This window comes from Pristiophorus japonicus, chromosome 23 (assembly GCF_044704955.1).
Source record: "Pristiophorus japonicus isolate sPriJap1 chromosome 23, sPriJap1.hap1, whole genome shotgun sequence".
Lineage (NCBI taxonomy): Eukaryota > Metazoa > Chordata > Chondrichthyes > Pristiophoridae > Pristiophorus > Pristiophorus japonicus.
The window spans coordinates 34,169,302-34,183,511 of NC_091999.1; the positions used below are offsets into that span (position 1 = coordinate 34,169,302).

Sequence of the window (14,210 nt, forward strand, 5' to 3'; positions counted from 1 at the left end):
GCCAGGTGGCCTTCTCCTGCCCTTGGAATGTCTGGTGGGACAGTGATGAGGAAGCTGTACTCTATATCAAAGCAACTCAAGTATACCCTTCCTCAGATAAAGAGGCCAAAACTGTGCACAGTACTCCAGGTGTGGTCTCACCAAGGTCCTGTGCAATTGCAGAGCGAGGTTAGAGAGAGGATTACCCTCTATCTAAATTATGCTGTACCTGCCTTGGGAGAGTTTGAGGGGACTGTGCAGAGGGAGATTTACTCTATATCTAACAAGTGCTGTACCTGCCCTGGGAGTGTTTGGGATGTTGTAGACTGAGATTTACTCGACATCAACAATGGTAGTGTTTGGGATAGGCTGGAGTGAGATTTACTTTGTATCTAACTCGTCCAGTACGGGTATTCCTGACATCAGTAGCGGGAAAATGCTACAATCTATTATTAAGCACGTGGTAACAGGACACTTCGGAAGTGATAACAGGATTGGGCAGAATTAACACGGATTTATGAAAGGGAAATTGTTCTTGACAAATCTGTTGGTGTTTTTTGAGGTTGTAACTCGTAGGATAGATAAGGGGGAACCACCAGATGTGGTGTATTTAGATTTACAGAAGGCATTCAATGAGGTGCCACACAAGAGATTATTGAACAAAATTAGGACTCATGAGATTGAAAGTAATATACGAGCAAGGATTAAGGATTGGTTAATGGACAGAAAACAGAGAGTAGGAATAAACGGGTGATTTTCGGGTTGGCAGGCTGTAACTGGTGGGGTGCTGCAAGGATCGGTGCTTGTCCCCAGCTATTCACAATCTATATCAATAATTTGGATGAGGGGACCAAATGTAATATATCGAAGTTTGCTGAGGATACAAAGCTAGTTGGTAATGTAAGTGTGAGAAGGATGAAAAGAGGTTTCAAAGGGATATATACAGGCTCAGTGAGTGGGCAAGAACATGGTAAATGGAATATAATGTGAAGAAATGTTAAGTTAGACATTGATAGTAAAAATAGAAAGGCAGAGTATTTTTTAAAATGGTGAGAAATTGGGAAATGTTGGTGTTCAGAGAGACCTGGGTGTTCTTGTACAGAAATCGCAAAAAGTTAATATGAAGTCCAGCAAGCAATTAAGAAAGCAAAAGCTATAATGGCCTTTGTACAAAAAGATTTGAGCACTTACGTCTTACTGCAATTATACAGGGCCCTGGTGAGACCACACCAGGAGTATTGTGTACTGTTTTGGTCTCCTTACCTAAGGAAAAATAAACTTGCTGCAGAGGGAGTGCAATGAAGGTTCATCAGACTGATTCCTGGGATGGGGGGATTGTCCTGAGAGAATGAGTAGACATGGCCTATATTCCCCAGCATTTAGAAGGAGAGGTGAGAGGTGACACGCACATCCCATAAACAAATTTTTAAAGAGAGATCGGAGGTGTTTCAATTTGATCAAGGACACCAGCCAAATTATTAGAAACACTTCCTGTCGTTCAGGACCTGTGTCCAGGGACAAGGTGATGGGTTACCTGATCATCTTTGGGTTAAATGTTGTGCTTATCGAGCTGAGCACCTCGTGCCAGCATCAAACACTTTCCAGTCGGGCACAGCACAGGTTAGATACAGAGTGAACCCATCGGTCACTCCCCGACACAGATACTGAGGGACAGGGAGTGTCAGGGACACTGACATTTCTCACTCTAAGGTATAAATTGATCCTGTACCTCTCCCCATTAATGCTGGGCTCCACACGGGTCGAATCCTGCTCCTGTTTCCCTTCTTGTAACAGCACTGAGCTCAACCCAGCCCATAATGAACAGGGCTCAGGGAGTTTGGTTGCTAGGCACTGCAGTGATATCATAAAGCAGGGCCATTCAGCCCAGCTGGTCATCTCCTTGTCCCTTTAAAGGTGGAGAGCTGGGGCATCCTGTCTCAACACACATCCCCCTGTTCATACTGAGAATCCCCAGTAAAGGCCCAAGGTCCAGAGTGTGGAACACAACCAAAGGGGAAAGAGGAGGAGAGCTGGGACATCCTATCTTAACACACATCCCCCTGTTCATTCTGAGAATCCCCGGGGATGGCCCAAGTCGCACAGTGTGGAACAGAACCAAGGGGGAAAGAGGAGGAGAGAAGTGGAGGTAAATCAAGGAGTGGGGACTGAGGGCCATCAAGCTTCAGTTTTAGAGCTTGTAGGCTTCAGGAGGGGAAGAAATAGTAAGAAACATAGAAAATAGATGCAGGAGTAGGCCATTCGACCCTTCGAGCCTGCAGCACCATTCAATAAGATCATGGCTGATCATTCACCTCAGTACCCCTTTCCTGCTTTCTCTCCATACGCCTTAATCCCATTAGCCATAAGGGCCATATCTAACCCACTCTTGAATATATCTAACGAACTGGCATGAACAACTCTCTGCAGTAGAGAATTCCACAGGTTAACAAGTCTCTGAGTGAAGAAGTTTCTCCTCAACTCGGTCCTAAATGGCTTACCCCTTATCGTTAGACTGTGACCCCTGGTTCTGGACTTCCCCAACATTGGGAACATTCTTCCCGCATCTAACCTGTCCAGTCCCGTCAACATTTTATATGTTTCTATGAGATCCTCTCTCATTCTTCTAAACTGCAGTGAATACAGGCCCAGTCGAACCAGTCTCTCAACATAGGTCAGTCCTGCCATCCCGAGAATCAATCTGTTGAACATTCACTGCACTCCCCCAATAGCAAGAACGTCCTTCCTCAGATTAGGGGACCAAAACTGAACACAATATTCCAGGTGAGGCCTCAGCAAAAGTCTATACAACTGCAGTAAGACCTCCCTGCTCCTACACTCAAATCCCCTAGCTATGAAGGCTAACATGCCATTTGCCTTCTTCACCAACTGCTGGACCTGCATGCTAACTTTCAGTGACTGATGTACCATGACACCCTTGTCTCATTGCACCTCCCCTTTTCTTAATCTGTCGCCATTCAGATAATATTCTGTCTTCATGTTTTAGCCACCAAAGTGGATAACCTCACATTTATCCACATTATACTGCATCTGCCATGCATTTGCCCACTCACCTAACCTGTCCATTCACCCTGCAGCCTTTTAGCATCCTCCTCACAGCTCACACCACCATCCAGCTTAGTGTCATCTGAAAACTTGGAGATATTACACTCAATTCCTTCATCTAAATCATTGATGCATATTGTAAATAGCTGGAGTCCCAGCACTGAGCCCTGCGGCTCCCCACTAGTCACTGCTTGCCATTCTGAAAAGGACTTGTTTATCCAAATTCTCTGCTTTCTGTCTGCCAACCAGTTCTCTATCCACGTCAATACATTACCCCCAAACCCTGTGCTTTAATTTTGCACACCAATCTCTTGTGTGGGATCTTGTCAAAAACCTTTTGAAAGTCCAAATACACCACATCCACTGGTTCTCCCTTGTCCACTCTACTAGTTACTTCCTCAAAAAATTTTAGAAGACTTGTCATAAATCCATGCTGACTTGGACCGATCCAAATGTGCTGCTATTTCATCTTTAACAATTGATTCCAACATTTTCCCCACTACGGATGTCAGGCTAACCAGTCTATAATTCCCCATTTTCACTCTCTCGACTTTTTAAAAAAGTAGTGTTACATTAGCTACTCTCCAGTCCATAGAAACTGATCCAGAGTTGATAGACTGTTGGAAAATGATCACCAATGCATTCAGTATTTCGAGGGCCACTTCCTTAAGTACAGTGGGATTCAGACTGTAGTTTCAGGATCCAGGGAGGGAAAAAGGAACAGATGGGGAGACTGGTGTGGATTCCAGCACAGTGAGGATGTAGTGGGAGGGAGATTGTCTCGGGCCGTGTATTAGGGGTGTGGGAGGGACAAGAGAGGAAAGGTCAGAGGAGCAATTACTGCAGCAGTGTCCATCAATAGTGAGAGAGAGAAGGTGGGGGTCAGAGTGGGCCCTGGACAGGTCAGGAAACTGTTTGTTTGCTGTAACCAGCTTTCCCTCTGTCACAAATAGCCTCCTGTCGCCCAGTGACACAAACAGCCCATTAAACACCACCAATGTCCTTTGGTCTGGTGAGGTCTCCCTTTGTGAAACATCAGCTGTTGTTAAAGCTTCTCATTCTGACTCGCTCAAAGTGAGACAGTATCCACTGTTCCTTTTATTCCATGGGCTTCATCTTTGCTGGTATTGGTAACACGCCCGGGATCACTAAACACAAAACCCAGTCTGTAAATCACTTTCAGCTACTGGACTGAGTGTGTGCCCCACAGCATCTCTCTCACCTTCAATGTGTGAATAGAACATCACGCCTGCAAAGCTGGTTTAAGTTTATATCCAGGCAGCAAATCTATTTAAGAAAAGCCTGAAGGCCGATAAGACACTGCTCAGGTGCCAGTGTGCTGCTGGTTTGTCCGGTATTTGCCTGTAATGCAAAGTAACTGAACATTTCTCCCAGTGCAACCTTTGCTGTAATGAAATGTGTCTTTTAATAAGCCTCATGTCCTTGCTCATGTCTGCTGCAATTGTGTAGAAAGGGGATGTGTGAAGTGATGGTGTTTGTATGGAGATGTGAAACAAGGAAACGGTATCGGTGTGTGGCAGTGACACAGCCTTGTGGTCAGAGGCAGAACCATGCACCGATAGCCTTGAGCTTATGGTTTGAGCAGGGTCAGTTCATGAATGCTCAAGCTAAGAGGTGCCAGGGATCGGGAGCAGCGGCAGTAAATAAAATCTAAATGTAAATTCCGATGTAGTTTATCTTCATTTATTCCTATTATAATAGCTTTTGCTGAATGTGGCCCATGCCAAGTGCCAGGGTATCGGATCAGGCCCACCATAGAAAATGAGTTTGACACCTTGAGGTAGACAATGTCAACCGGATTCCCCCATTCACCAACCGAACAACTTCTTTACAAACTCAAGCTAGTTTGTAAGGCATGACCATGTTTCCCAGAATCCATGTTCAGTGTCTGTAATGGCCCCTTCCCTTTCCCCATGATCGAAAACAGCATTTCTCAGGATCCCTTCAAGCACCTTTCCAGTGATCGAGGTCACGTTGATGGGCCTTCAGTTCCCAACTTGTGGCCAATTTGCAAAACTTGAACTATGTGTGCTACCTTCCAATCTCGGGGAACAACCCATGACTCTACTGAGCTGATGGAGATCTGGGCAAGGGGCTGACAGAGCAGCCGTCCCATCTCTTTAAACACCCTTGGGTGGATATCATCCGTACCTTACAATGTCAAGGTGAACCCGCATAGCGACTTTGCTGTCAATGAAGAGTGATTAGAAAGACCAAAGTGCCATTTGCCACTCTCAGTGTGACCCTGAAGGACTGTGTCCAGGCTGAAGTTCTCCCCCCATACGATCCTCCGCCCAAATTGTCCTCACTGAGCTCCAGCCAGGTGATGCTGAACTCTTGGTTGGGAAAGAAAGAAATCCACACCAATGTATTGAAAGCAACAAGAATTTATTTGTCTTTCTCCCAAATATTAAACTCCAGTCCAGTTACAGGAGTTATTGACATCAGCGGAAACAAACCCCAACTGTCAGAATGAATATGGTTCAATCCGGATGTGATTAACAGCAGCAATAATAGCAGAATCCCACCCCTGCAGTCACTTGTGAACTCTCTGGTGTTTCAGCAGGGTGGATGACTGACTGAATCCCCTCCCACACTCAGAGCAGATGAACGGCCTCTCCCCGGTGCGAACTCGCTGGTGTGTCAGCAAGTGGGATGATGTAGTGAATCCCTTCCCACACTCTGAGCAGGTGAATGGACTCTCCTGAGTGTGAACTCGCTGGTGTCTCAGCAGGTGGGATGACTGAGTGAATCCCTTCCCACACTCAGAACAGGTGAATGGCCTCTCCCCAGTGTGAACCGGCTGGTGTGCCAGCAGGTGGGATGATGTAGTGAATCCCTTCCCACACTCAGAGCAGGTGAATGGCCTCTTCCCAGCGTGAATTCGCTGGTGCCTCAGCAGGTGGGAGGACCGAGGGAATCCCTTCCCACAATCGGAGCAGGTGAACGTCCTCTCCCCAGTGTGAACTCGTTGGTGTATCAGCAGGTTGGATGACTGAGTGAATCCTTCCCCACACTCGGAGCAGGTGAATGGCCTCTCCCCAGTATGAACTCGCTGGTGCCTCAGCAGGTCGGCTGACCGAGTGAATCCCTTCCCACAATCGGAGCAGCTTAACGGCCTCGCCCCAGTGTGAACTCGCTGGTGTATCAGCAGGTTGGATAATTGAGTGAATCCCTTCCCACACTCAGAGCAGCTGAATGGCCTCTCCCCAGTGTGAACTCGCCGATGTGTTTCCAGCTGGGATGGGTAGTTGAAACATTTCCCACAGTCCGCACATTTGCACAGTTTCTCCCCAGTGTGACTGCACTTGTGTTTCTCCAGGTTTGATGATCGGCTGAAGCCTTGTCCACACACAGAGCACGTGTACTGTTTCTCCACGCTGTGAACAGTGCTTTTTGCTTCCATGATCAAAGGCCGATGATATTCCGTTCCCGATGAATCGAGTGACTCCGTCAGATCTTAATGTGATGTTTGGTTTGGGCCTCTGGTTGACAAATCCTCCCCTTTTAATACCCTGTAAAGTGAGTTTCAAACAGGAAAAAGGGTGGGTGAGAGAGAACCCACAAAAACACAAAGGCAGGTTGTGAAATTGAGCTGAATGAACCTGGCTATTTGTGCAGCCATCAGCAGAAGAAAAGTGACCATGAAAGCTGACGGGTTGTTGTAATAACCCAACTGGTCACTAATGTCCTGCAGGGAAGGGAACCCACCAACAGGTCTGGGCCGACACAAGACTCTGGCCTCTATGGGAGGAGGGAGAGGTGGGCGGGGTGAAGGGGAGGAAAGTTAAACATCTGCAACTCGACCAGAACTTTGACAGAACCTCCCAAACCCGCAACCTATCCCGCCTAGATGGACCAGGGCAGCAGGTGCATGGAAATCCATCAGCTCCAAGTTCCCCTCCAAGTCTCACACCATCCTGACTTGGGCATATATCAACGTTCCTCCATCATCACTGGGTGAAAATCCTGGAACTCCTCACCTAACAGCATTGTGGGAGGGCCTTCACCACACGGACTGCAGCAGTTCGAGAAGGCCCACCATCACCTTGTCAAGGGGCAAATGGAAATTGGAAATATATTCTGGCCCTATGAGCAACACCCACATCCTAAGAATGGATTAAAACAAATCTGTATATTGAAAGCCTCTGCAGAAATACTTGTTCCTAAAACAATACGCTTCTACATTGTGCGGGCAGTGTCTGTTTCACAACCTAATCTCCCCTAGAATCCACCGCCGTTGAGAGTCTCTCATCGGAAATTGTTGGTCCCAACTGGGCCCAGAGGTTCTGGGGGTTAAACCAAGCAGCTTCTCCCCCTCTCCACTCCAGGTCAAACTGATGCAACAAACAGACGCACACAGGAGGACAGGGAGCGACTTCCGTATCCAGCACCCACCCTGATACAGAGCGGCTCTGGATTGGTCGCTCTGTGTTTCCAGTATCGATGCACTGAAGATCAGCATATGAGGGAGAAGGGAATAGAGGCTTATGCTGAGAGAGTTAGAACCATAGAATCAGAGAATGGTTACAGCACGGAACAAGACCATTCGGCCCTTCGAGCCCGTGCCAGCTCTCTGCAAGAGCACCTCAGCTAGTCCCACTCCCCCACCCTTATCCCACAGCCATGCAAATGTTTTTCTTTCAGGTACTTATCCAACTCCTTTTTGAAAGCCGTGATTGAGTCTGCCTCCACCACCCTTTCAGGCCGTGCAATCCGGATATTAACCACTCGCCACGCAAAAAGGTTTTTTCTTGTGTCGCCTTTGGTTCTTTTGCCAATCACCTTAAATCTGTGTCCTCTGGTTCTCGACCCTTCTGCCAATGGGAACAGTATCTCTCGACCACTCATGATTTTGAACACCTCGATCAAATCTCCTCTCAATCTTCCCTGCTCTAAGGAGAACACAAGAAATAAGAGCAGGAGTATGCCATTTGGCCCCTCGAGTCTGCTCCAGCATTCAATAAAATCATGGCTGATCTGATCATGGACTCAACTCCACTTCCCCCTCGCTCCCATAAACCTTTACTCCCATATCGCTCAAAAAATCTGTCTATCTCGGCCTTAAATATATTCAATGATCCAGCCTCCACAGCTTTCTGAGGCAGAGAATTCCACAGAATTAGAACCCTCAGAGAGAAGAATTTCCCCCTCATCTCAGTTTTAAATGGGCAACCCCTTATTCTGAAACTATGCCCCCTAGTTCTAGATTCTCCTATGAGTGGAAATATCCTCTCTGCATCCACCTTGTCAAGCCCTCCAGTATGTTTTAAGTTTCAATAAGATCACCTCTCATTCTTCTGAACTTCAATGTGTATAGGTCCAAACTACTCAACCTTTCTTCATAAGTCAATGCCCTCATCTCAGGAATCAACCTAGTGAATCTTCTCTGAACTGCCTCCAATGAAAGTATATCCTTCCTTAAATACAGAGACCAAAACTGTACGCAGTACTCCAGGTGTGGCCTCACCAATACCCTGTACAGTTGTAGCATGGCTTCTCTGCTTTTATACTCTATACCCCTTGCAACCCCAGCTGCTCCTGTTTTGTACAGCTTCATCATAATATCCATGCGTTTGTACTCGATACTTCTATTTGTAAACAGAGATACTGTCAAGTGTAGTATAAACAGGGACAGGGTCTAGTGTAATATAAACAGAGGCAGGGTTGAATGTAATATAAACCGAGACTGGGTCATGTGTAATTATAAACAGTGACATGGTCTAGGGTAATATTTAGAATGACTCCTGGTGCCATGAGCTAGTGAGTACAGAAATAGGAGGATAGAGCAGATGAATGCCTGGCTGGAGAGATGGTGCAGGAGTGAGGGCTTTAGATTCCTGATGCATTTGGACCACTTCTGGAGAGAGGTGGGACCTGTACAAGCCGGACGGGTTGCACCTGAACAGAGCCGGGTCCAATATCCTCTTCCGCGGTGGGTGGGGGGTGGGGGGGTTTGTCAGTGCTGTTGGGGAGGGTTTAAACTAGCTTGGCAGGGGATGGGAACCTGAGAATAGATTCAGTGGGAGGGAAGTAAAGCTGGAATTAGAAAGCAAAAATATAGAAAGTGAGTTGGAAGGACAGAGGAAAAAAGCAGGAAAAACAGGAAAAAAAACAAATTTAAAAGCTCTTTGTCTAAATGCACATAACATTTGTAACAAAATAGATGAGTTGACGGCACAAATATATACAAATGGGTACGATCTGATACCCATTACAGAGATGTGGTTGCAAGGTGACAGAACTAGGAACTAAATATTCAGGGATATTTGACAATTCGGAAGGACAGACAGAAAGGAAAAGGAGGTGGGGTAGCTCTGTTAATAAAGAATGAGATCAGTGCGTTAGTGAGAAACGATATTTGCTCAGAGGATCAAGATATTGAATCAGTTTGGGTGGAGATGAGGAATAATAAAGGGAAAATCACTGGTGGACAGAGTCTATAGGCCCCTAACAGTAGCTACACTGTTGGACGGAGTATAAATCAAGAAATAATGGAGGCTTGTAATAAAAGAACGGCATTAATTATGGGTGATTTTAAACTTCATATTGATTGGACAAAGCAAATTGGCCAGGGTAGCCTTGAGGAGGAGTCCATAGAGTGTATCTGGGATAGTTTCCTTGAACAGTATGTTGTGGAACCAACCAGGGAGCAGGCTATCTTAGATCTAGTACTGTGTAATGAGGAAGGATTAATAAATGATCTGGTACTAAAAGATCCTCTCGGAATGAGTGACCATAATATGGTTGAATTTCAAATTCAACCATATTCTGGTTGGTGAGAAAGTTGGTTCTCAAACCAGGGTCCCAAGCTGAAATAAAGGAGACTACAATGGTATGAGGGCAGAGTTGGCTAAATTGGACTGGGAAAATATATTAAAGAATGGGATGGTTGATGAGCAGTGGCAGACATTTAAGGAGATATTTCATAACCTGCAACAAAAATATATCCCAAGGAGAAGCAAAGACTGTAAGAGACAGGATAACCATCCGTGGCTAACTAAGGAAATAAGGGAGGTATCAAATTGAAAACAAAGGCATACAGTGTGGCCAAGTCTAGTGGGAGGCCAGAGATGTATGACATTTTTAAAAGCCAGCAGAGAACGGCAAATAAAATGATTGAGAGGGAAGATAGATTATGAAAGAAAACTAGCACAAAATATAAAAACAGATAGTAAGAGTCCTTCATGGTAGAAGACACTAAAAACATCCCAGCAGTGGATAAGCGAGGGGCTATAGATAGGGAGGAACGCAATACAATCACTATCACTAATGACATAGTACTAGGTAAAATAACAGGACTAAAGGCAGACAAGTCCCCTGGACCTGATGGCTTGCATCCTCGGATCTTAAGAGAAGTGGCTGCAGAGATCATGGATGCATTGGTGGTAATCTACCAAAATTCCCTGGATTCTAGGGCGGTCCCAACAGATTGGAAAGCCGCAAATGTAACCTGCCTATTTGAAAAAGGAAGCTGACAAAGAGCAGGACAATTTAGACCAGTTAGTCTAACATCTGTCATTGGGAAAATGCTGGAGTCCATTATTAAGGAAGCAGTAGCAGGACATTTGGAAAAGCATGATTCAATCAAGCAGATTCAACATGGTTTTATGAAAGGGAAATCATGTTTGACAAATTCACTGGAGTACTTTGAGGATGTAATGAGCAGGGTGGATTAGGGGGAAGCAGTGGGTGTGGTGTATTTGGATTTCCAGAAGGCATTCGATAAGGTGCCACATAAGAGGTTACTGCACAAGATAAAAGCTCACAGGGTTGGAGGTAATGTATTAACGTGGATAGAGGATTGGCAAACCAACAGACAACAGAGGGTCGGGATAAATGGTCATTTTCCAGTTGGCAAACATGACTAGTGGGGTGCCGCAGGGATCGGTGCTGGGTCTTCAACTAATAATAATCCATATTAATGACTTGGATGAAGGGACCGAGTTTGCTGTTGTTACAAAAATTGTGCGGAGGACACAAAAAATCTGCAAAGGGATATAGACAGGTTAAGTGAGAGGGCAAACATTTGGCAGATGGAGTATAATGTGGGAAAATATGAAGTTATCCACTTTGGCAGAAATAATAGAAAAGCAAATTATAATTTAAATGGAGAAAAATTGCAAAGAGCTGCATTACAGAGATACTTGGGGGTCTTGTGCATGAAACACAAAAAGTTAGTATGCAGGTACGGCAAGTAATCAGGAAGGCAAATGGAATGTTGGCCTGTATTACAAGGGGGATAGAGTATAAAAGCAGAGAAGTCCTGCTGCAACTGTAAAGAGTATTGGTGAAGCCACACCTGGAGTACTGCGTACAGTTTTGGTCTCCATATTGAAGGAAGGATATACTTGCATTGAAGGCTGTTCAGAGAAGGTTCACTGGGTTGATTCTGGAGATAGGGGGTTGACTTCTGAGGATAGGTTGAGTAGGTTGGGCCTATACACATTGGAGTTTCGAAGAATGAGAGGTGATCTTATTGAAACTTAATGATAATGAGGGGGCTCGCCAAGGTGGATGCAGAGAGGATATTTCCACTCATATGCGAAGCTAAAACTCGGGGGACATAGTCTCAGAATAAGGAGCCGCCCATTTAAAAGTGAGATGAGGAGGAATTTCCTCTCTGAGGGTGGCAAATCCCTGGAATTCTGTGCCCCAAAGAGCTGTGCAAGCTGAGTCATTGAATAATTTAAGGTGGAGATAGACACATTTTTGAGCGATAAGGGAATAAAGTGTTGTGGGGAGCGGGCAGGGAAGTGGAGCCGAGTCCATGATCAGATCAGCCATGATCTTATTGAATGGGGAGCAGGCTCGAGGGGCCAAATGGCCTACTCCTGCTTCTATTTCTTATGTTATAGACTGTTTTCCCTCCACTCCCAATTTTCACCACCAATTCTGGCTGCGTTCAGTTCGACACTCACTGGCTCCCCTCCATCTCCTTACCTGTAGGTGCTGACTCTGGCTGGGTTCAGTTCTACACTCACTGCTTCTCCTCCCCTGAAGGTGCTGACTCTGGTTGGGTTCAGTTCTACACTCATTGGTTCCCCTCCCCTGAAGGTACTGACTCTGGCTGGGTTCAATTATACACTCACTGCTTCTCCTCCCCTGAAGGTGCTGACTCTGGTTGGGTTCAGTTCTACACTCACTGGTTCCCCTCCCCTGAAGGTACTGACTCTGGCTGGGTTCAGTTCTACACTCACTGGTTCCCCTCCCCTGAAGGTACTGACTCTGGCTGGGTTCAGTTCTACACTCACTGGTTCCCCTCCCCTGAAGGTACTGACTCTGGTTGGGTGCAGTTCCAGACACTGACATCTTTCACTTTGTTCCGGAACCAAGATAGCAGCGCATGCGCTATGCTACTCACTGAACCAAGATGGCGGAGCGATGAACCTGCCTTCCTGTACAAAGCTGGCCGCCGTTAGTCTGGGCCTTTGACCGGGAGAACGACCCGAAGCTGCAACCGCCGATATTCCGGTTATTATTCCGGCTTGAGGCGGGCACCGGATGTTTATGAAGCCTCCCCGGCTCCCCGCTGGTCCCTTATTCCGCTCCGTCCCGCTGAAAAGCACATTTCTAAGGAGCCTGTCCAAACTGTGCATCCTCCGCCATTACACGCTCCGCGCATGCTCCAAACACATCCAAGATCCGCGCCTGCGCACTGAGCTCCTCCAGTCTGGATGCGGCTCATTCTTCCGCGCGGGGCATGCTGGGTACATAAGACCATGAGAAATTGGAGCAGGAGTGGGCCACCCGGACCCCCGAGCCTGCTCCCCATTCAATAAGATCATGGCTGGTCTGATCATAGACTCAGCTCCACCTCTCTGCCCGCTCCCCAGAACCCGATACTCCATTATCGCTCAAAAATCTGGCTATCTCCGCCTTAATGACCCAGCCTCCACTGCTCTCTGGGGCAGAGAATTCCAAAGATTTACAACCCTCTGAGAGAAGACATTTCTCCTTATCTCAGTTTTGAATGGGCTGAGGAGAAAGGCTGCATTTGTGAATAGAACAGGATTTACTGTGATTGCATTGGGCACTGAAACATGTTCACTCTGGCAGCTCTACTTTGTTTCTGATGATCTTAATAACCCCTATACCTGAGTTGGAGATTAATATTGTGTATAAATGTTGAATAAATTATCTTTGTTTCAAACACAGTGTGTCGAATATTTGATTCCTCCATGATCAGAGGAGACTAATTGATGTTCTGTTACTGACTCTTCCATTTTAGTGCTTTTTCTTAATCTAACTTATGTCATTTCTCACCTAGTTCACCTTTTATAAAACCCCAAACTTGTTCCATTTGAGTACGAGTTGTAGTTGTAGTAGACTTAACTGCAGTGGGTCAGTTTAAACTCAACTGAACTCCTTTGAACCACCCCTTTATTGAACCATCTTGCATAAGGTTCGAAATCTGTTACTTTCTGTAACCCGTTTTTGTAACTGATTGAATTTTACAAACTCATCCACACATTTTGCACATGATAGCCTGTCAAATATTCTGATATTTGTAATTGTCATTGCCACAACCTCCGTTCCCTAGCCACAGACTCCGTCCCTTTCCCCAACTTCTGCCTGAACCAGACTTTTTGCAACCTTGGTGTCATACTTAACACTGAAATAGGTTGTTTAACCAGATATCCGCGGCATAATTAAGACTGCCTATTTCCATCTCTGTAACATCATCCGTCTCCGCTCTTGCCTCAGCTCATCCACTGCTGAAGGCCTCATCCATGCTTTTGTTACTTCTGGACTTGACTATTCCAATGCACTCCTCCCACATTCGACTCTACATAAACTAGAGTTAATCAAAAATTCGGCTTCCCATGCCCTAACTCGCACCAAGTCCAGCTCACCACCACACCTGTCCTCACTGACCTACATTGGCTTCTAGTTAAGCAACGCCTTGATTTGAAAATTCTAATATTTTCAAACCCCTAAATTGCCTCGTCCCTCCCTAGCTCTGTAAATTCCTCCAGCCCCACAACCACCATCCTGCCCCCCACCCATGAGATATCTGTCTTCCTGATCATCCCTGATTATAATTGGTGACTATGCCTTCTGTTGCCCATGTCCCAAGTCCAGGAAAACCGAGCCAAAACCTTTCTGTCGAACCCATGCTGTACCTGCTCTGGCAGTTTTTGATG

At 46.1% G+C, this 14,210-nt stretch overlaps 1 protein-coding gene across 1 annotated transcript; it reads right to left on the minus strand.

Moving 5' to 3' along the window:
* Nucleotides 1-5,473: 5,473 nt before the first annotated feature.
* On the minus strand, nt 5,474-12,635 carry LOC139235340 (zinc finger protein 436-like). The gene is made up of 2 exons (XM_070866480.1): nt 12,428-12,635; nt 5,474-6,578 (listed from the first exon to the last, which is right to left on the minus strand). Exon 2 carries the CDS (start codon nt 6,467-6,469, stop codon nt 5,600-5,602), a length of 870 nt encoding a protein of 289 aa, XP_070722581.1. The 5' UTR covers nt 6,470-6,578; nt 12,428-12,635; the 3' UTR covers nt 5,474-5,599.
* Between the last annotated feature and the right edge of the window lie 1,575 nt (nt 12,636-14,210).

What these genes read in the sequence shown, in the direction of transcription:
- LOC139235340 (XM_070866480.1), bottom strand. Translation starts at nt 6,469, where the DNA reads ATGGAAGCAAAAAGCACTGTTCACAGCGTGGAGAAACAGTACACGTGC.